Source organism: Sarcophilus harrisii, chromosome 6, assembly GCF_902635505.1.
Source record: "Sarcophilus harrisii chromosome 6, mSarHar1.11, whole genome shotgun sequence".
NCBI classification, from domain to species: domain Eukaryota; kingdom Metazoa; phylum Chordata; class Mammalia; order Dasyuromorphia; family Dasyuridae; genus Sarcophilus; species Sarcophilus harrisii.
In genome coordinates, this window is record NC_045431.1 from 200,360,323 (window position 1) to 200,383,091 (window position 22,769).

The 22,769-nt window shown below is 41.6% G+C and overlaps 1 protein-coding gene across 5 annotated transcripts in view; it reads left to right on the forward strand.

Moving 5' to 3' along the window:
* The window catches only part of TUB (TUB bipartite transcription factor), a 132,008-nt gene that overhangs the window by 95,372 nt on the left and 13,867 nt on the right, over positions 1-22,769 (forward strand). For 2 of the 5 annotated variants that reach the window (XM_031942411.1, XM_031942414.1), the window contains exons 4-6: positions 730-876; positions 17,043-17,198; positions 20,130-20,266. In XM_031942411.1, the coding sequence (XP_031798271.1) occupies positions 730-876; positions 17,043-17,198; positions 20,130-20,266 (440 nt within the window). The remainder of the gene's footprint in view (positions 1-729; positions 877-17,042; positions 17,199-20,129; positions 20,267-22,769) is intronic. The other 3 variants (XM_031942416.1, XM_031942413.1, XM_031942415.1) reach the window with 2 other exon arrangements.

Consider the following 22,769-nt stretch of genomic DNA (forward strand, 5'->3'; position numbering starts at 1 on the left):
GAGAAGAGGATTGTTTATGGACCTGCTCATTTCTTTTATATAAAGCTTGCTTTTGATTTTAGTTATGTAACAAATGAATGAATATGTAACTTTCAAGGCCGTGATTTCTTCTGGCCTGTCTTTTTTGGGGGGAGAGGGGAAGAGTGGAACGTCCATCTCCAACCTTAAACCCCTTCCTCTTTTCCACCAAAAACAAAAAATAGCCACAAAATTCTCATCATGAATTTGTGTGATCAGGCAAGATAAATTCGCCCACTGACCATGTCCAAAAGTGAATGCCTCATTTTGTTTCTGTAATTTGCCATTTCTATATCAGGAGGTAAGTAGCATGAGAAGCCCACCTTTATAATAAATGAATAGGGGAGGGGAATTGGATTTGTGAAAAGTCTTTGGATTGGGGAACTTCCAGATGAGGAGGAGAACACTGTACATTCTTCTCTGTAGATTATAGTCTTAAAGTTGCCTAGAATATTGACAGATCAAGTGACTTGCCTGAGACCACCAGTCAGAGACTGGACCTGGATCTTCTAAGTTTTGGTCTGACTCTCTTTTATGCAACAAATCATTATGTTCACCCACATCTCACCGTACATTGACTGTGACTGAAAATGTCTGTTTCATTCTAATCCTATAGTCTGTCCCTTCCCTGTTCAGAACCTCCTTGCATAATTCTCATTTCTCTATTCATCTCTGGCTCTTCCAACCCTACCCTTCCCATCCTTCTCCAAGCAGTACAGGAGGCTGAACAAGATGACGGGAAATTGGGCGAGGACCCCTTGATGCCCAGATCCGCCAAGAGGAGCCCCGCAGCAGGGGCGACGGCAGCAGGCGGACAGGGTGGTATCTCTAAAAAGGAGAAGAAGGGGAAACCCAAAGGTGAGTCCCTCTGTCTTAGCTTCAGTCCTCCAGGGCTGGTGATGGGCGAAATTGCCAAGTGGTAGAGGAAAGAGGGGTCATCGAATGCCTTCTTCCCATGACTGGAGGCTGGCAGGCAGATGGATTTGTGTGGTTGGAGGTAAGAAGTGGTTCTTCCCTTGGCCAGAAGTCCTCAGGGTTGCTAGGCTAAAACCCAACCTCCAAAGCCCACCTTTAATAAAATCATAGATCTCAAAGTTGGAAGGGACCTCCAAGGATGGTCTGGTTCAGGTCATTGGGTTATTACTTCATGGTAATGGAGCATTGAGCCACTTGTGGGAAGAGTCCCATTCCTGGAATACTTGCTTCCAGGTCAGGGTTCTTTTGACCTCATGTAGTAGTTCTATAGTGATGTGCAAATTTATCAAAATTTCTAGAACCTTTTGCTCTAACTTACAAAATAATCTGAATCAGAGGTTATTTATTTATTTATTTTTAATATGTTCTGGACTCTTTAGGCAACCTGGCTAAGCCTGCGGACTCCTCAGAATTATGTTTTTAAATGCCTTCAAGATTACAAAAGAATCCATTTATATTGGCACAGTTATCAAAATTTTTCAGAAGCATGTTTATGGTGCCCTTGATTAAGAGTCCCTGATCTAAATAGTCACTTCTGGATAGAACTGTATACCTAAAATTGCCTGTGTGAAGGAAGTGAACTAGATGATTCCTAATGAAAGACCTGGGAGTAGGGATCCCTTCTATCTTTGACATTCTGTGATCCTATAATTCTTTGTAATCAAAGGAAAAACACAAGGACTAAAAACAATCCCTTTTTGTGTTCCATGTAAACCAGATTGGGGAGGGGGGGGGGGAAGTGGATGTACTCTATTCAAATAATTCTAGGTTCTTTATTTTAAATATCTATAATTATTCTAGTTCTTACCCTAGTTAGTTCCTCTGACTGTGAAAACCTGGCTGAACTGCCTAGGTGTTAATACAGGCAGAGGGAAATAATCCACCAGAATTCAAATGTGTACATATACAACTCTTCCAGCCTGGCTCTGGTTTCCTGCAACCCCTTTTTGGGTTTCAAAAATGTTAGCACAGTTCCCTTCTCCAAAAGAAGGGTTGGAATTTTCTATGAATCTAAGCCCACATTAACTCCCAATATTCCAGGTCATTTATATATGTGAAATATGGTTAATTTTCCCAAATGAGATGATTTATTATATAGTGGAAACTGTTTGTCTATTTCTGTTTCTATCTTATCTCTGTCTTTATCTCTATGTCTGTATCTCTCTCTCTCTCTGCTTCTGTCTGTCTTCTTTCTCTCTTTTTCTCTCTCCTCTATTAAATTGTAAAACTTTTTAAACTCATTTGTCAAACAGATCAAGTTAAAATCCTTGAATCTGGAGTCAGGAGCCCTGGGTTCAAGTCCTGATCCTACCACCGACTTTCTCTGTGACTTTTGGATGATCACTTCTCTCTGGGTTCAGTTTTCTTCTCTGTAATTTGAGGCATTTGGACTGGATTTCTCAAATTTCCTCTTGTTCTATATCTCTGATTCTAGGAAATCCTCACATAAGTCACAATGAATTTCCTAACTCTGAGTGCCTTTGACCTTGCACAAATCACTTCACTTTTTTTCTTTATTTCCCGTCACAAAACCAGGAAGGGATGGCTGACACATTTGTATTTGTCCAGTTCTGGATTTCAAGGAAGAGGAACACAATAATCTCTAATCTAATTACAGAGCTAATTAATAGCATCCAGATATCAGTGGAAAGTGTGCACACACACACATGCACATGTACATACACGAGATGTTCTCCTGCTTCATGGGTACCTCCTAGATACCAGTCCTGGTCTGATTCTGGGAACTGAAATCACATGCTACCACAACTCAGTACAGACTAGAGATAGATTTAAGCTTAAACCCAGGGGCTTAGCTCTGCAGAGCTCTATCCTGTAGGAGACAAAGGAAGTTGGAGCCTTTTATAAGTGTCCCAACTGAGGCTAAACAGTTTTAGATTCCTGAATATCCCACTTACAATTAGGTTAGATATGTGTTAATAGAAGGTCAGGTAGAATTCCTTTGGCGTCAGAGTCCATACCCATAGTAATTCTGGCTGTTTCTTTCTATATATTTATTTTTCTTTTCTTTGGGGGAAATCACCAGAAGTAACCTGTGTCAATGACAGAGTTAAGATCTAAAGAGACAGTGGCAGGCTAAAATACCGGGCCAGATTTATAAGATGAAGAATATTAGGGACAGATGGAAAAAAATCTGGGTTCAAGAAATCATCTTCTTAAGTACAAGATGGGGTGGTATGGCTTGAAAGCAATTTGTCTAAAAAAGATTGGGGTTTTTTAGTGGATCCCAAGCACAGTGTGCATCAGCCAGGTATTGTGCTATAATGGTAAACTAGGGAACTGAGGTGGGATGGCAGTATATTTGAAATATGTCATACTCCAATAACCTGAGGGAAATTGGACTAGCATTCAACTGAGAATAGTTCTGTCCCCTCGGAAGTCATTTGGGACAGATACAAAGAGCTGTTAGATATAATTATAATATATATTTGTTATTATAATATATATTTAAATATAAATATTTTAAAAGAATAAATAATTTATAGGGATTAATGTGCCAAACTAGTAATCCAGGCCATTTGTTGAAATTAATACATATAATGCATTGCTCATTCATGCTTTTACTTTAGTTGTTTTCCACTCAAAGTGAAATAGGAATTCTCCAGTTGGGGAGGATGCTGAGACATCTTTGAGATCCAGATCCTCAGGGAAAGGACAATTAAAGGGGGAAGGAGTCAGAAAGGGAGCAATAGGGGAATCAAGGAAAAAAGACAAATCACCAGAATCTTGGTGGGGGAGAGAAACAATATACAGCAATAAGGAGATGGTGTTCTCACTATACTCTAGCTTAGGTGGGCCAAATCTGCAGTCAGTTCTGGGTGCCACATTTTAGGAGGAATATCTGTAAAATGGATTGTTCAATGGTATGGGCAACCAGAGTGAAGGAGCCTTGAGTCCAAGAAGATTAGTTGAAGGAGCTGGGGCATGTTTAGAATGGAGAAGTCTTAGGAGGGACAAGAGAGTAAATAAATATTTATTAAGTAGTAGGCTGTGTGCTAGGCACTGTACTAAGGACCTGAAAGAAAAAGAAAAGCAGAAGCAGTCCATGTCCTCAAAGAGTTCGGTGTAACAGGGAAAGAAGACTCACAGCTGAAAAGGAGGTGAAGGGGAGGGTCCCTGGTATGGGGGGCTGATGGAGTCCTGCAGCATTGTGGGAAATTATGATATGGCTATTCTGGGTCAGACACCAACATCTTTACATAAAAGATCTGGGAGGGCTTCCTGGTTTCTATCCTCCACCCTTTCTAAGTAGAGGGAAGAAAGAAGAGGCAAGAACTCCTGAGGAGCTGCTGTTTTCAGGTGTGAAGGAGAGATAAGACCTATTTTACATGGCTTTTATGGTTAGAACCAGGAAATTGTAGAAAGCAGGATGTCTTAAAGGGATTACTATGAGCTTTGGCTAGGGGTGAGCTGATACTTATTATTTGAAAGTACATGGGTGAATCTCTCCATCTTCCCCGAGTCTATTTAAGACCAATCCTCTCCCCCCCACCCCAAACAAGACCCAGCAAACTCCAAATATGCTTGAGAACCCCTAAATAAAAGTTATCCAGTGGTCAAATGGGCTGCCTCAAGGAGCTTAATTGGTCTTCCCTTTCTGGTGTTCAGACAAAAGCTAGACTACCAACCACTTCCATTCAGGTCTTATGTAGAAGGCATTCTTGCTCACACATAGGGTAGGTTGGATGACTCCTAAAGCTATTTTCAATTCTGAGATTTATTCTGAATTTATTCACATTTTCTATTGCTTGTAAAGGTCAGTTTATTATTATTTATTATTAGAATTATTATTCTAATATTAGAATTCTTATTAGATTATTAGAATATTATTATTATTAGATTATTAGAATATTAGCTATGTAATGACCCTTAGAAAGCTTCTAGTCCAGCTTTTTCACTTAGCAGATAAAGAAATGGGTCAGGAGAAGAATTGGACATTGCCCAAGGGCACACGGGTCCTAAGTCAGGCACTAGGTATAGAGTCTTGGTTCTTTAGCTACAACTCCAGTCCTTTTCTCACTACACTGTGCTAAGATGAATCCAGGCTAGCTTCTTTAATCTGATGTATGCTGCTTACCTCTCAGTCACAGTGCACACGTACTCCGTTATTATCCAGGTCTAGCCCTGTGGGTATCTTCTCCCCTTAATGCAAGCACATGTAATGTCTGGATTTCTGTTTTTTTTTTTTTTTTCCTGAAGGGGATTTATGGTACTCTGGTGTTTCCTGTGTTCTTGCTGATCTGATTATTGCTTTGGGGCCAAAGTTAATTTCTGAATGTACAATTAGGCTTCTGATCCCAGCACTCAGCTGAGATGACTATCTTAAGATTACCAGTGTTCCTTTGTTACAATGTTACAATCAGTAACTACAAAGTTATCAATAATACTAATGATAACAATTGCAATCATTGTTATATTGATTATATTATAAGCATATATATATGTTTCACGTCAATGAATTTTTATCCATCTTTAATCTTCCTACCCTCTCTATGGCTTTTGCCACTGCTATTCACTCTCTCTTTCTCTGCGCTTTCTTTTCCATTGTCCTGCCCTTTTCTGGTTTTCCTCCTAAATATTCAATACTTTATTTCCTTTGCCATTTCATTATCCTTTCTTTTGTCTTCTACCTTGAGTGTCTCTTGAAGCTTGTCTTTTTCTTTTTCTTTGCATTCCCTCCTTTGGTGATCTAATTCAGCTCCAGCAGGTCCAATTATGGTCTCTATGTTGTAAACCTAATTTTTCTACAGAATGCCATTCCTATGTTATCACCCGACTACTGGAACTCTTCACCTCCTATTCCATTGCTCAAATCCAACATATTCCAAAACGGAAGTCATCATCTTTCTTGCTAAACTTTTCCCTCTTTCAAACTTTTCTATCATGGTGGTCACCATCCCTTGAGTCTTCCAGGTTCACAACCTTGGAGTCATCCTTTCTTTATTATTCCTTCATTCTTTTGTCCAGTTAGTTGCCACATTTTGTCAGTTCTAGTTCCACAGTATCTGTTGCTTCTATCCTTTTCTCCCCAGTCATCAACTCACAATTTTGGTTTGTGTTTTCATTATCTCAATACCTTGGAGTGTTGATGTCTTTTCTTCCAGGCTTACTGCTCTCTAATTCATTCTCTGCCAAGCTACCAAAAATGATTGATCTTGCTAAGGCAGAGATCTGACCAAATTATTGCACCACTCAGAAACTGCTAGGGGCTCTACATCTAGGATAATACACACTCTCTCTCTCTCTCTCTCTTCTCTAGTATTTTATTTTTCCAAACAAATATAAAGATAATTTTCAACATTCATTTTTATAAAACTTTGTTTCAATTTTTTCTCCTTTCCTCCCTTCTGCCCCCCGCCCCCCACAAACAGAAAGCAATCTAATACAAATTAAACTTGTGCTATAGGATAAAATATTAAATTTTCAGATGCTCCACAGCCACAATTATAGGCTTAGAATGAGAAAGATCTCAGGTCAAATTCTGCCTCAGACAGATTCTGACCAACATGTGATAGCCAGGAAGTGTTAAGTGTCTGAAACAGATTTGAACTCGGCTCCTCCTGACTTCAGAGCTGGTCCTCTCAATCCTCATTTCTTAAAATCATTACTTTAATTCAAAGCTCAGCTCAAGAACCAGCTCTTTATCAAAGCCTTCTTTTATTCATTCCCCCTTTCTCCTCCAGTTGTTAATATTCTCTCCTTCCTCAAATGATCTTAAATTTAGTCATGGACATGATCTGTTCCTTCTAAGAGAATGAAAATTCCTTGTTTGGATCCAAAGCTTCTAGCACAGTCAGGGCTTTGCCCATAGTGAGCACTTTAATAAATGTTTATTGGGTTGAATTGAACTAAGAGTCTGATTTCATTGGACCATTTTGGGTTTGATGGTGAAATGCTTGGCCTGGGAATCAGGAGCCCTGGGCGCCAATCTAGCCTCACTATATGACCTTGAATAAGTCATAATTTTCTTGTTAAAACTGGAAAGTACCTCAGATATCAGCTGGTCCTTCCTTGATCTCCTTTGTGTTAGACAAACACTAATTCCTTTCATGGCTAAGGATGCAAACCTGATTTTGTCTAGCTATGTCCTCAATTTTCAGCTTTCTCCTCCGGAAGAGGGTAGGGGGGTAGTTAGGAAGCTAGACTCCAGGATCTCTAAGGCACCTTCCAGATCCAAAATTTTATGTTTATAAGTCCCAGCTTGGCCACGAGGTTACTGTATGACCTTGGGCACATTATTTAGCTTATCTGAACTCTGATCTCTTCCCTAGTAAGAATGCGGACAACGGTCGCTTGCTCTGTCTACCTCACTGGGCTATTGTGAGGATTTAATGAACTGATGGATGAAAAGTGCTTTGTATTGTGCTCCGTAAATGTCCTCCATAAGTGTGAGCTATTTTTGATCCCATTGGAGCTAGAATGCAGAATTTGGCGTCTGCCTTATTCGTTTCTATCGAGATGGTATTTGTTTGAGTCGTTCTCAGCGGGTCTGGGTTGCATCTGTGTGACTGTGCATCTTGGGACTGTTTGAGCCCCTCAGCATTTGTTCTGCTTGGCGGGGGTGTCGGGGGGAAGATTTCAGAACAAAAGGCTGGGTCCCATGAGAACCCCGCCAACAGCACCCTTGCTCACTCTGGTACTAACCCCTCCAGATTAATATTCTCCTCTCCTAACATCAGAATCTCATCAGAGAGCCTTCTCCCTTTTTGGTTCTTCTTTCGGTTCTATTCCATACTCTTAGGTAACTAGATGACTCAGGGCATTGAGTGTTGGATTTGAAATCCAGAAGTTCAAATCTTACCTTAGATGCTTATTAGTTGTGTAGTCTTGGAGAGCTTCTCCCAGCCTCAGTTTCACTATTTGTAAAAGGGAGATAAATTATAGAGCATTTAGTTCACAGGGTGGTTGTTAGGATCAAATGAGTTGAGATATGTCATTTATATAAATGTTAATTATCATTATTGTTGTTGTTGGGCCATTTACCTAAGATTATAAATTTAGAACTGGAAAGTACCCTAAGGTCATCTTCATTTTACAGATGAGGAAACTGAGGCTCTGAAGGAGTGAATGACTTATGTGAAGCCATCCAGGATAGTAAAAAGTGGAGATGAGATTCAAATTTAGCTCCTCTTTAGACTCCAGAGCTAGTGTGCCTTACTTACCACACCTCCTTTCTAACCCTTCAAGGATCTGTGACTGCATCTGTATCTGTGTGGATGTGGATGGATTCATTCCACCAGAGTGGACCCCACCTCTTCTAGCTCTTGGTGAACAGTTCTGTGAAAGGGGGTGGAAAATCTTGTACTGATGATCCTCTCCACACTTAATGAGGCTGGTCCTTGAACAAAAGATGTATGTCACCTGCTTGGTACTTGAGGGTTTTCCAGATTGGTTTAGAAACTGTCAGAGCTGTGAATCTGTTGGTACGGGCTCCTAGAATTCATTATGATCTCTTGGATTCATCAAAATGAGGGGAAGATGAGGGTCTTAGATACACAGTAATGTCTCTTTATTCAGATAGCCTTACTTTTCTGGTATAGCTTTCAGGGAATAGCTAATAAATTCTGCTTTTATCCTGACAGTCCCTGTTCTTCATTATTTACTAAGCCACCAGTGCCCGAGAAAGCAGGCAATTTGGAGGGGGGTGAAAGAGAAGGAGGGAAGGAGGGAGGGAGAGGGAGGGAGAGAGGGAGAGAGAGAGAATGAATGAATATGAGAATTACAAATAGATATGGATTTTCAGTTTTCAAAGGTTGAGAACTTTATATGCCCTGTATAAAATTCTGTTGTAACACAAAAGGTCAAGGAGCATTTTGGGTTTTTTTCCTTGTGTTCCTATTTCACCACCTGGGAATCTAGGAGCACATATGCATACCCTTCTGCATACTGAGAGACATTCCAAAGAAAATCATTCCAGAAATTGCAGAGGAGAGTTTTTTAGGAAGATGAAAGAAGTTTAGATAGAAATTCTAAAATGAACAGCCCACAAAGATTTATGTGAAAAGTAAAGGCAGAAAAATCCTTTTCATTTTTTTTCTTTTCTCTTCTGATGACTCCTGTGTTCTCTTTGTTCTCTTTTCCTCCCCCTTCCTCCTTTCTTTTCCCTTTTCCCCACCTTTGCTCTCTCTTCCTTTCTCCTCTTCTCTTTTTCTCCAAGCTTTGTTTTTCAACACCAGCTGACTTGAATGATACTGGTAGATACTGGTTCTACCAATTTCTCTTCCTTAAGCTAGGCAATTTCCTTTGTGCATCTATCCAAAAGGAAAAGTAAAGAGAGAATGTGGGAAATGTGCCAGCATTTCTTCCCCCAATGAAAAAATTTGTAGTACCTGAAAATTATATCAGATACTATATATAACATGCATGCAATGTTCATATGTTGTAAATTCCCATACTATATTTTTTCCATGTACCTGATCATTTCCTTGCCATCACTTCCAATTTATAGTATGTTTTCCTGTGCTAGCAGCCATCTATAGTGACATATTAATTTATTACTCCTGTGATAGCATATATTACTAAGCCCAAGACAGATAGTCTGAGAGCTACAGCTCTGATTTGCTACTGTCTTTAAATACATTAGTAGGCAGCCCAAGATCTGGGCCAAGGGATGACTGAAAGGATATCAGGGATGTCTGCTTTCCCAAAGGGGCAGGTGCCATTTGTTAGGGTTACTTCTGAGATTTCCAGTGGATAAATAGGTGGCAAGATAAGAATTACATATTTATATTTAAAAGGTTCAAACTTGAGTTTAAACGTGAGGAAACTGAGACATCAGATATATGATCCCGGGTAAATCACTTTACACCTCTGGGTCTCAGTTCCTTCATTTGTAAAATAAGGAGATTGTACCAGATGGCCTCCAAAGTCCCTTCCAGTTAGCAATCATTTAATTTAAATTTAATATCTATATAGTTTGGGCAGCTAGATGGCACAATGGGAGAATGTTGGTCATGAAGTCAAGAAGATTCATCTTCCCGAGTTCAAATCCGGCTTTAGACACTAACTAGCTGTGTGACTCTGGACAAGTCAGTTAACTCTGCTTTAGTTACTCATCTGTAAAATGAGCTGGAGAAGGAAATAGCAAACCACTCCAATAATTCTGCCCATTGCTTTTCTAGGAGAAAATTAGGACTCCAGACCAGCCAGGCTTACCATCTGTGTGTAACACAAAAAACTTACTTGAATCAGCAAAATCCAACCCTGGTGCTTGTGGGAGGTACTTAATTAGGTCCTTGAAGACTTGCTTTTTTTCATTCTAGCCATTTCCAAAGGAATGGTCACCATTTCTGAACCTTCCCTCTGACTCTTTTATATTTATATTATATTTTCTTAATTAATAATTAATTATATTTTATTGTATATTATATATAATAATAAATTAATAATTTATATATATATTATATTTATAATTCTTCTAGTAAGATATCCATAAGTGAGATCATCGTGGGCTGGCCTGGTCTTCCATAGATCTCCTCTAAAAATGACTAATATCTTCTCTTCCAAAGCATTTCAGTAAAAGGCAGCTGATTGATTGGAAAGCCTGCTAGCTTTGAAGTTATAGCCCTTCCACTTAGAAGCTGGGTGACCTTGGGCCCAACCTCTATCTCAGTGAGAGAAGTGGACCAGATGACCCTTAACTTGCTTCCAATTATGACCCTTTGGTCGTTCCATTTATCTAGCTTTAGCCACCCCTTTTTCCTACTCTACCTCAGGTTTGGTTAGAAACCTGGTAAGAAGTCTGCCCTGGTGAGGCAGTGGATAGAGCGCCGAAAAATCTCGAATATTTGAGTCCAAATCCAGCCTCAGAAACTAGCTGTGTGACTCTGGGCAATTCATTTAACTTCTGCCTGCCTCAGTTTCCTCAGCTGTAAAAATGTGGATAATTAAAGTACTTACCCCAAGGATTGTCGTGAATATTAAATGAGATTATACTTGTAAAGTGCTTAGTGCCTACCGTAGTAGATATTAATGAATTCTTGTTCCCTTCCTTTCTAATATCTCTGTACCCCCAGAAGAATTATCCATTGCCCTTAAGCATTAATACACTGGTAAAAATCTATTGAAATTTTCCATTTTTATCCTATCAAATGCCTATTCTGCGGCTCTCTCGAAGTCATTTTTAATTTTCTGCATCTGTTACTTGTCATTCTTGTATTATCTCAGTAAGTCAGCCGTGGTTTAAATGTTTAAATTTGTCTTCTCTTTCTCTCTCTCTCTCTCTCTCTCTCTCTCTCTCTCTCTCTCTCTCTCTCTCTCTCTCTTGGGAAACAGTCTTTTGAGAGGTGGAGGACTGTGGATAGGTAATGTCTTATACTCCATGAAATGAGGTTGGTTTTGAGTAATTGTGTATTCTGTTTCTTTGTTACAAGGGGAGGCTCTCTCTAAAGTGTGTGTGACAGGGTGGAGATGGAGAAGTGTGTATATTCAGGAACTCAGAAGCGCTGATAAAATGACAGGCAGGAACAAAACAATCCTAGCGTCTCCTGAGAAAATGGTGAATTTTTTTTTAGCAGAATTTCCTCAAGGAAAAAACTCACAATTTTGGTTGAAATAGCTCTGTCAGCACCAGGCCAGGGACCTCTGCTCTTTCTTCCTGTACCCATTGACAGACCCTCCTCCCCCCAAACTAAGAAGACATGTCCTTTGCTCACCCTCAACCCATCAAGCACTATGGACCAAAGCCCACTGGGCATGTAGCCTACCCTGCAGCTTGCATAGGCTCATATACACTCACATGCAACCCTTGTTTTCCCAGGAATGCCGTCTGTGATTTTTTTCTTGCTCTTTAGTTTTCTGGACTTTTCTCATCCCTCAGACACCTGGGAGTATGTATCTCAGATACAGAATATCTAGGCCCACTTCCCATTTGCAACCATGGTATTCATAGTTTTATAGAAAAAAAGTTGTAGTTAAGTGAGAGTAATTTAAAATAAACCCCACCTAAAATGAGCAGCAGTTAGTTGCAAAGAGATATGTGTATCCCTAGAGACTTTTATAATATTTTTCCAATAGTATTTTATTTTTCCAAATACATATAAAAATAGTTACAACATTCATTTTTGTAAAACTCTGTTCTCCCTCCTTCCTTTACTTCTCCTTTCTCCAAGACAGCAAACAAGCTGATATAGATTAAATATGTGCAATCCTTTAAAATGTATTTCCATAATTGTCAGGTTGTACAAGAAAAATCAGGCCAAAAGGGAGAAATTAACCTGTTCGTTAAGGGTCAGTTTCCTGATCTATGAAATGGGGGTGGATAATAATAAAAAGCATTTTTATAGGGCTCTCATGTTTCCAAAACATCCAACACGTGAGATAGGTGCTTGTGTTTTCCCCATCTTTTTACAGATAGGGACACTGATATTAGGAGAGAGATTAAGTATTTTGCCCAGTTTGTAAATGTCCAAAGTAGAATTTGACCCAGGTCTTCTCATCTTCCAAATTCAACATGATTTGGAAGGTACGGTGGCCAGCAGTCCTTAATGCACATGGTGCTTACCTCACAGGGTGATTGTAAAGATCCAATAAGATAATATTTGTGGCTTATAAAGTGCTTTATTTTATTTCTATATTTTTTAATATTTTATAATTTTTTATATTTTATAAAACTTTAAGCATCATAGGAATGCCAGTTATTGAACAGAGTAACTTTGTAGAAAGCAGAATATTTTATTGGAACATCCCCTTCCTGGACAACGTGGGACAACATAAGCAGTATGCTGTTTTTATTATTGGGCAGCGAAGTGGTACAGTAGTGAATACAATATTGAGCCTGGAGTCAGGAAGCCTCATTTTCCTGAGTTAAAATCCAGCCTCCAGCTAGCTCCTTACAAGCTGTGTGATGCGGGGAAAGTCATTTTAACTCTCTTTGCCTCAGTTTCCTCATCTCTGAAATGAGCTGGAGAAGGAAATGGCAAAATACTGAGTTTCTTAGCCAAGAAAGCCCCAAATAGGCTCACAAAGAGTTGAAATGATGAAGAACAGCAACATTTCTATTATTGAGTTATCTTTTCATGTCATTTGCTTCATGGAGATTGTGAGCACTGTTTCCCTTCTCCAGTGGATGCTACTTGTTCACCTAAAGACCATCTGGTTCCTCTTCCCTGTTCGGATTCCCCCAGGTACCAACCCCTCCTCTCTCTGGGGATGGAATCCCTCCCTTTCAGTTGGAAAGGTAGAAGGGAAATGTGATCTCAAAGACATGTTTCTTTGGTCAGTTTTGGTAACTGTCCCTGGATGTACATGTATGTCCACACACATCTTCACTTTTCTCACTCACACTATTTACTTTTCTCTTCCTTTTCTCCCACAATTACAAGTTGCAAAGAAGGGCTAGGTCCTGAAAAAGTGGCAGTTGTGATTCTGGTCTCAATTTGCACAATTCTGTGCCTTTTGTTAGTCATCTGATAAAAAGCCAGTCCGGTACCCAGTCACGGTCATTCGCTAGTTTGCTGCCAGGAGCAGATGCTGGAGAACATCTTAGATCCTGAAGTTCTAATAGGCCTTTTGTCTGAGACTCAGGAAAGCTTGCTTTTCCATAATCAGTCATCATCATTATCAAACTTTATATGTTTATTTGGTTTTATTACTTTTAGCTTGATGCGTTTCTGTTCCACTAAGTTTGGGTCAGAAATTAGGCTCAAATTTTGATTAAATGATGAGAAATCATTTATGACATCCGTAACACATTCTAATCGTTGTGCTAAGTGCTGGGGATCCAGATACAAAAAGTAAGGCAGCCGTTGCCCTCCCAGAGCTTACATTCGAATGGGGAAGACAACAAGTGATGAGAAGGAGGTCCTTTGTTTTTATCTGAGAAGTCTTAGGGATGGGGAGTTTGTGATAGATCCTTTATTCTTTCAAAGAGTCTTGCTGTTGATTGGTTACTCTTTCCAAATGTAGAGGTGGAAAGCACTGGTGCTGTGGGGTTGTGGAGGGGCTGGAAATTAAAGTTCAGAAGTCCATGAAGATGCTGAGAAAGCATCATTGTGGTGGGTATGAGTGGGGTTAGATAGGATGAATACTAGCCAATCTGAAATTCGGGGCCCTAGGTTGGGAGTTAGGTTCTTCTATCTATTATCTCTGTGACTTTTAAAAAACCATTTAAGTCTTTGGGGATCAGTTTCCCCATACGTAAAATGTGAGATTGAAGTAAACGATTTTCAAGGTCCCCTCAAAGTTTAAATTTGTGCTCCTATTTTCTAAGAGAAATTATATATGGAGTGTTCCTGTCTCTCCCATTTATACGGTGTTATGACAACTTGACACAGAAGATTTGACAACCAAAAACAACCTATTTCTAGAACCTTGTGGGTAACAGCATTTTCATAAAAATGATATTCTGGTTTCTTTCCTCATAAGACTGTTGTAAGGAAAACACTATGGGAATATGAGCCATTGACACCTTACTGTAACACTTGGAGGAGCCATGGTTTTAGCACTGTGGGTATTTTGAGCCTTAAGAACAAAAGAGGCTCATTGACAATTTTTCCAACATTTGTTAACAATATAAAATACATTAAATACAAATTTTAAAATGGCACGATTCCTGCCCTGGAAGGGTTTGTAGTACGGAGGGAGTCTATGACAAGTATACAAGTGTGATACAAAATAAGATGAAAAAGAGGCAGAAGGGAGATCTGGACAAATTGGGAGAAGTTTTGGGTTTGGGTTGTGGCCCTGTGACAGGTGCCATTGGAAATAAGGGAGAGATTTTATTCTGTTGTGAGTATGGACAATAAGAGTGAAGACAGAAATGGGAAAATGAGGAATGAGAAACAGTTTGGTTTGGTTGGATTGTAGAGTGTGAGAAGGGAGCAGTGTGGAATAAAGCTGGATAATCAGTTTGCAACCTTTTAGTAAGTACTTACCACACGTCAGCTGGGACAAGAGTAAGAGACAAAGTTACTCCTAAGAAACTTATTTCGGGGGGCAGCTGGATAGAGCACCAGCCCTGAAGTCAGGAGGTCCTGAGTTCAAATGTGGACTCAGACACTTAGCACTTGACCCTCGGCAAGTCCCTTAACCCCAATTGCCACAAAAACAAAAAAAGAAGCTTATATTCAAATGGGGGAGAAAAATTCTGCCTCTGCCCTCACTCAGTCAACCAATTCTTCTCACACTGGCAGGGTGACTGTCTACTTCTCCCCTAACTCCTGGTGGGGTTACACCTGATGTGTTCCACCAATATCACTGAACTAATTGGTATTAACTAGCTTTTCCAAAGAGAATTTACTGAGAAGTTATATAAGAAAAAGGTTACAAAAACACGTCTCTAAACAAAGTGGTGTGAGACTTCTGTAGGGAAGGTGGGCCCAGACTTGAAGCAGGAAGTTGCTGACCCACCCATGGGGAACAATGTGGCTGAGGAGGGTCTCAGCCTAGAAATCCTTCCCCTCATCTTTGGAGTTCCGTGCTTCTGGCTATGGTGTAGCCTGTTGGATCTTTGCCTTGATGAGGGGGGAACCAGTCAGCTCATGGGTGGGTTAGTTCCTGCAGGTTGCTCCGTGGCTGTTCCACTCCTAATTGGACCCAACTGTTGCGGCCGCTGACTGAGGATCCAGTTGGTGTTGGGGCTGTGGATGGCCTTGATGGCTCTCCCAGTCTCCCTGTGTCAGAACGCTCCTTCCCCCAAGGTCAGGAACAAGTAGACAAAGCCATGAAAATAGAAGCACCCATGGTACACGGCTCCTGGGTGAGAGACGGGACCCTCGGTTCCTTTCCCATCTGCAGGCTCCCAAGGACTCTCATTTGGAAGCCAACAGGGCAGAGGGAAAGATCATTAACCAGCTTTTAGGAAGCGCCCAGAGAGTTCCAGGAGCGGGGCTACCTCTGGGGGATACAAAGAAAGGAAAAAAATTCTCTGCTTTCAAGAAGCTCACAGCTGAAGATGGGGTGACAAGATGCAAATAGCCATGGGCAAACACAGATCCATGGAGACAAACACACACAATAAGTCAGAAATCCTTTTAGAGTGAGAGCAGTAAGATTGTGAAGGACTGAGAAAGGCGCCTTGTGGGTAGTGAAGCTTTAGCCCAAAGCCAGATGAGTCTCGGGGGCCTACAGCTCAGAGATGAAGGAGAGAATTTCAGGCATGGGGGGGAAACTAGAGAAAAAGCTCTCAAGTCAGGAGACGGGGTGTCATTTCCCGGGATCCCAAGATTGTTTCCCTGGACTTTGTGAGTTCTGGCTCAGCATCCTTCCAGCTCCTCAGGCAGCCACACGGCTTTTCATCATTAGTGTCTGTCGCAGAGCCGCGGCCCCACTGGGCCACAAACCGGCTCCTGGACTTCCCCGTTTAGATGGTCACCAGGTTGGGAAAACTTCGCGTGGCCTGGATAAGGCCCTAGGCAAGGCAAAAGCAAACATACCTGAAAGATGGAACCTTACCCATCACACGCACACACACACACGCACACACACGTATACACACATAGAACTTACATGTATATACACACATCCACACAAACACATATATATGTATACACACATATCAAATTGGCTAAAGTTAGACCGGAGGACCTTGAATTCCTTACCCTAGATGATTTTGGGGTAATATGCCATCAGATATGCAAATAGCTTTCTGTCAAATAAATAAAGCATCAGTTTTATGAGTAAAGTTTAACAAAGAGCCTTTTTTTTAGCCCACCTGTAATGTCCTTGTGGCGACCGCCGGCCTCCATCCCCTTAGATCTTCCACAAGCCTCCCCACATTTAAGGATTTTTTTTTTTTTGGTTCTTCCTGAATTCAGTTCATAAGATTCCAGCTTTAGAAGCTTGCAGAGACCCCAGAGGGCATTCAGTCCACACCTCCAATTTTACAGCTGAGAAAACGGAATTCCAGAGAAGTCAAGTGATTCTGTCCAAAAATAAGGCTCCCTGTACTTCTGGATCAGTGACCCTGGTCACTGTGACCAGGTACAGTGACTCCTTCCTCCAGCCTGGCTCGAGGAGTAGTGTCTGTGCTCGGGGTCCTTGGGGAAGCTGTCCACTGCCCCCAGGCTATCCTGGCTCCTTTTGTTCTGCAGGGAATGATGGGTTTTTCTCAGATGATGAGCCAGACCCGAACGTGCAGATCCTGACAGTGGGTCGGTCCGGCTCCAGTAGGAGCCTGGCAGAGGCGGCAGCTGCCGGAGGGCAGCACTCATCCAAGCAGGATCTCCGTGCCACAATGCAAACAAAGGGTGAGTGGCTACCTGGTGGTCAGGACTCGGTGACATTCAGGAAGGACCTACGAGGTGTCAGCCACTGTGCTCTGTGCTGGGGAGATGGACCAGAAATGATTCAGTCTCTGTCCTCCAGGAGCTTCAAAAAATATATAAAATGATTCAGCCTCTGTCTTCCAGGAACTTCAAAAAAAAAAAGAAATATATATATATATATATATATATATATATATATATATATAATGATACAAGGTAATCATGTTAGGGGCAAGGGAATTAAGCAGCTTTGTTAGGGATAGAGTAGTGGGGAGGCAGGGAAAGCCTTCCCATAGAAGGTGATCCTTGAGCTGATCCTTGAGGAATACTAGTGAGGAGGACTTGTATTCCAGACATGTCATGAGGGATGGAGTGTCTTAAGGGGGAGCAAGAAGTTCAGTTAAACTGATCCATAGTCTGTGAGAAGGGAAGTATGTAAGTAACAAAGCTGGAAAAGTTGGTTGGAACCAATTTTTCAAGAACTTTAAATGCTGAAGATAGTTGTTATAGAGGATATTCCAGAAGTCTTGAACACTGGACCAAGACTTTGGGACACCTATTTAATCCTTGAGGTAACAGTCACTGGAGTTTATATAACGAGCAAGGAAATTTAACTGAACAGACGTGCACTTGGTAAAAGTCATCGTGTGAGTGTGAAAGATAGGAGAGGGAACTGATGTGAGGTACGGAGACCAATTAGGAGGCTATTAAAGTCCTGTCAAGGGTGATCCCTCTGCAGGAAGAGAGATTGTGTAGATGGAAACACTCGATTCAGCTCCCATCAGCCCAAGTGTGGGCAGGATTAGGGAGAGCGGTAAGGAAGCGGCTATATCAGCTGGCAGGAATGGGGCACTCCTTAGCATGGGGGGTACGAGCAAGGGGCTCATTGACCTGGCACATGGGGATCCACATCCCTGGCTGGCTGGCAACCTTCCTCCCCATTGGGCTTCTCCTGAGAACCTCCTTGACTTTGGTTCCATGAAGGATGGAGCCCACTTGGGACAGTGTCAAAGTATCCTCAGAAGGTGATGGGAGAAGAGATGGAGATCTGGAGTTAGACCTGGAAGAACCTACCCATGGTAATTCCCAGCAAAATCCAGAACCCTTCTGGGTAGCTTCCTCTAACTGGCAGGCTCTTTAACCCCCAGTGACTCATGGATAGGGAAGAGAGACACTGGGAGCCCACTCTAAGCTGTGTACCCCACTGACTAGGTAATCTTGGCTAAGTCCTAGCTTTCTCTGGGCCTGTTTCCTCCTCTTTAAAATCAGGAAGTTAAATTAGGGGATCCCAAGGGCTCCCCAGCTCTGACGCTGTTCCGATTCCATGCTGGCTAAGGTCTCTAAATTTGGATGTTTACATTCCTTACCAGAGTCATCAGAACACCTTCACAGGTGGAGGCCATTGATTAGATCCTTTGGCCCTGGACTGCTTTGGGTTCTGTCCCTTTCCCAGGGGCACCAGGGATCATAGCTCTTGAGCTGGAAGGGACCTCAGAGGCCATCTGGTCCAACCCTTCATCTAAGAGGAGGTCTCAGGCTCAGGGAAGTTAAGTGATCTATCATTTAAAATTATTATACAAAGAAATAAAGATATATCATAAAGTGATTAACTTAACTATTATCCAAGGTAGTAAATTTTGGTAGGGGGATTTGAAATTCTCTGATTTTAAAACCAGTGTCCTGTACTTTCTAAACATCCCTGATTTCTACTCCCCTGTCTCTTAATCCTCCTGATTTTCTAGGGTCCCTGAGCCTGTTTTCCTCCCTGGAGTTGAAGAGATCAGCCACTTCCAAATTCTAGTTACCCTCCCTCTGTCCACTTATCCTACTGCTGCCACCATAAGTGGACCCTTGAGTCTGGCTTAAACTCCCCTCCTTCCCTTCTGTTCATATCTTTATCCTCTACATCAGAAGGACAAATAGTCAAGGTTTGATGGACAAGGACACAAATACTGAATAAATTCTCATTTATGGATGAAGGTCCTTCCCTTCTAATCTCTCTTACTCACGCTGTGGTTCTGTAACCTAGCTTCGTCCCTGGCGTACCCAGCTCCCTCATGACCATAAGAGAAAATGGCAGCATCTGTGGGAGGATTGTGCTGGGGGGGATCCATTCACCTAGACAGGTACCTCACCTTCACCCCACTCAGCCTCCTGGCTACCTTGCATGGCTGCCATTATTATTATTATGTAATCACCAAGTCAATTAGAGAGTCCCCCTCCCATGACCTAGGGAGCAAAGGCTAGAAAGACCCTGTCTGTACAATTCTTTCACTCCAAAACAGCCCAGAGACCTCTCGGATAAAACGCACAGACAATCCATCTGCTCCTCTTGTACTGGTTACGTGTTTGGCCAGTCCCTTAGCCTTGCCTAGGACCCATGTCTTTCTCTGTGAAGAACGGTGGATGATGGTATTTGGACAGGATTGTCTCTGAAGCCCTTTTCACCTAGAGATTTACGATCCTGTGATCCCATTGGGACGCAGGCGATAAGTCAGAGACTGGAAAATTGGGTTTATGATGGGTACTTAATAGAATGGATTCATAGGGTCATAAATCGAGGGCTAGAAGGGAGCTCAGAAGCCACCTGGTCCAACCCTCTTATTTTATGGAAGAGAGAATGGATGCCCAAGGAAATTAAGTGCACTAGTGGCCCATAGACACCCTGGTAGTGAAGCAGTCAGAAGCAGAATCTGAACCCAAGTTTTTGACTTTAAAGCCAGTTTTCTTTTGGTTAGAGACAGCATTTGAATCCAGGTACTATTTCCATTGAATTATGCTTCCTCCTAAAAAGAGAACAGTCAGGGAAAGGGCCCAAGTGGGAGAGCCCAGAATGTCTGGAAATAAACTTTTCTTCCTTCAGTCCACCCAGCTCCACATTCCTTTTCACTGTGCCCTCCGCCCTCCTCGCAGGGATCTCCAGCAGCATGAACTTTGATGAAGAAGAGGAGGAAGAGGAGGAGGACGAAGAAGAGGAGGATAGCTCCAGCTCTTCTCAGTTAAACACCAATGCCCGGCCAGGCTCCGCCACCAGCAAGAAGTCAAATAAGGTGAGGAGCCTTCAGCACACAGATTTAGGGGAAAATAATGGCGGTAAGATGTAGCCAGAATTTCTTTTTTTTTAAATAGCTTTTTATTTTTCCAGATACATGCAAAGATAGTTTTCAACATTCACCCTTGCAAAACCTTGTGTTCCAAATTTGTCTCCCTCTCTCCCTTAAACAGCAAGCAGTCTGGTATAGGTTAAACGTGTGCAATTCCTCTAAACGTCTTTCTATATTTGTCATGCTGTGTAAGAAAAATTAGATCAAGATTTCTCTTGTGCAGCAAGATAATTGTATAAATATGTATGCCTATATTGGATTTACATGTCTTTTTACCATGTTTAACATATATTGGATTATTTGTCACTTAGGGGAGGGTAGGGAAAAAGGGGGGGGGGAATTGGAACACAAGGTTTTGCAAGGGTCAGTGGTGAAAAACTATCCCTCCCTCCCTCTATCCTTTTCTGCCTCTCTCCCTCCCTCCTGCTCTACCTCCTTCCTTCCTTCCTTCTTTCCTTCCTTCCTTCCTTCCTTCCTTCCTTCCTTCCTTCCTTCCTTCCTTCCTTCCTTCCTTCCTTCCTTCCTTCTCCTTCCTTCCTTCCTTTCTCCTTCCTTCCTTCTTCCTTCCCTCCCTCCCTTCCATCCCTTTTCCCCTCCCTTCCTTCGTCTCTCCCTCAGGTCCTCCTGACTTAAGATCAGTGCTATATTCACTGCTCCATCTAGCTGCTCCTGCCACCCCTTCTTTCAACATTACTTTAAGTTTGCAAAATTGGAATAAGCCTTGTACCTCGAATATGTTCCTGCTTATGTATCTGTTTATAATATTGCCTACATGTGGAATATCTTCCCTCCTGCTCGGCTTGTTGAATTCTTACCCATCCTTTATACGCCAACTACATTCTCCTTCCTGTCCTCCCCAAAGCCTTTCCCAGTCACTCCTAAAGGCTGATGATCTTTACCACTGACTTCACATGGCACCAATTTCTAATATCCTCAACATATAATATTGGATATTATAGTGATCTATATTTTCTTATTCCCTCAATAAAACCAGAGTCCAGCAAGGTATATACAGTGGATTTTTTTTTTACTAAGGCTTGCCCAGAGTCACACAGCTGGGAAGGGTTAAGTGTCTAAGATCAGATTTGAACTCACATCCTCCTGACTCCAGGGCCGACGCTCTATCACTGCGCCATCAAGCTGCCCCACAATTAGATTTTTGATAAATGTTTCTTGATTGTGCTTTAGGGAGACCTATGATCAAATCCTGATGATTCTGACACTGACTTGTTAGTTGCGTGGCCGTGTTCCCTTAACTTCCCTGAGCTTCAGTTTTCTCATTGTATAAAGTGAATATATTTTAGTATTTACCTTGTGAGGTTCAAATGTGCTTTATATACTTGAAAGCTCTATATAAATGCCATCCTCATCCTTATCACTGTCATTATTGTTGAAGGAATAAATGGGAAAGAGAGATGATAATAGCTTAAGGGATCATCCAGATTAAAAAGAACTTTATTTTAGAATAGAGAAGACCTAAATGTGTTTGTAGGGAGAAGGAAGGGAGCCCCTGGGAAGGGAGAGATTGTAAACATTGTTGGTTCTGGGTTGGGAGAGCTGAATTCAGATTCTAACTCAAACAGTTACAAGTTGTGTGCAGGCAAGTCAGTGTTCCTTCTCTGAATTCAGTTTCTTCATCGATAAGATAAAGAGAAAATCACTGTTTATCTACCTATCAATCAATCAATCAATCACGTATCTATCATATATTGTCCATCCATCTATCTATCATCTATCACATGTCTATCTATCATTCTATCTATTTATCATCTATCATTTGTCCAGTTATCTATCATCTATCTATCATTTGTCCATTCATCTATCTATCATCTATCCATCCATCTATCATTTATCATCTGGCTATTCATCATTCTATCCATCTATTTATCATCTACCAACCATCCATCCATCCATCCATCTTTCTATCTGTCCATGCATATCTCTCTCTTTCTCTCCTCTCTTCTCTTCTCTTCTCTTCTCTTCTCTTCTCTTCTCTTCTCTTCTCTTCTCTTCTCTTCTCTTCTCTTCTCTTCTCTTCTCTTCTCTTCTCTTCTCTTCTCTTTTCTCTTCTCTTCTCTCTCTCTCCCCCTATATATCTATTGACTAGGATTACCTACCTCAGCCATGCTGGAAGGGCACCAGCTATTGATGGGCTTACCCCCACCACTTATCATCATGGAAGTTTTGGCCTGTGCTATTTTTCTGCCCCGGACCGGTTTGCCCTGTGAGAGGGTGCATGGTAGCCCCCAGCCCCAAGTTGGCACCAAACACCTTGATCAGCTTTCGCCTTCAGTTTAGAATCCCCAGATGCAAGGAATCCACCAGCCTTAGATCCTGCTACTCGCAGGCACTGTGGCCATGGACCACCATCACTTCTGCTGAGAATGGCATCATTATCCCCCGCCTTAGAGGGTGCTGAGAAGAAAGTGCTATAGGACAAGCTCTCATC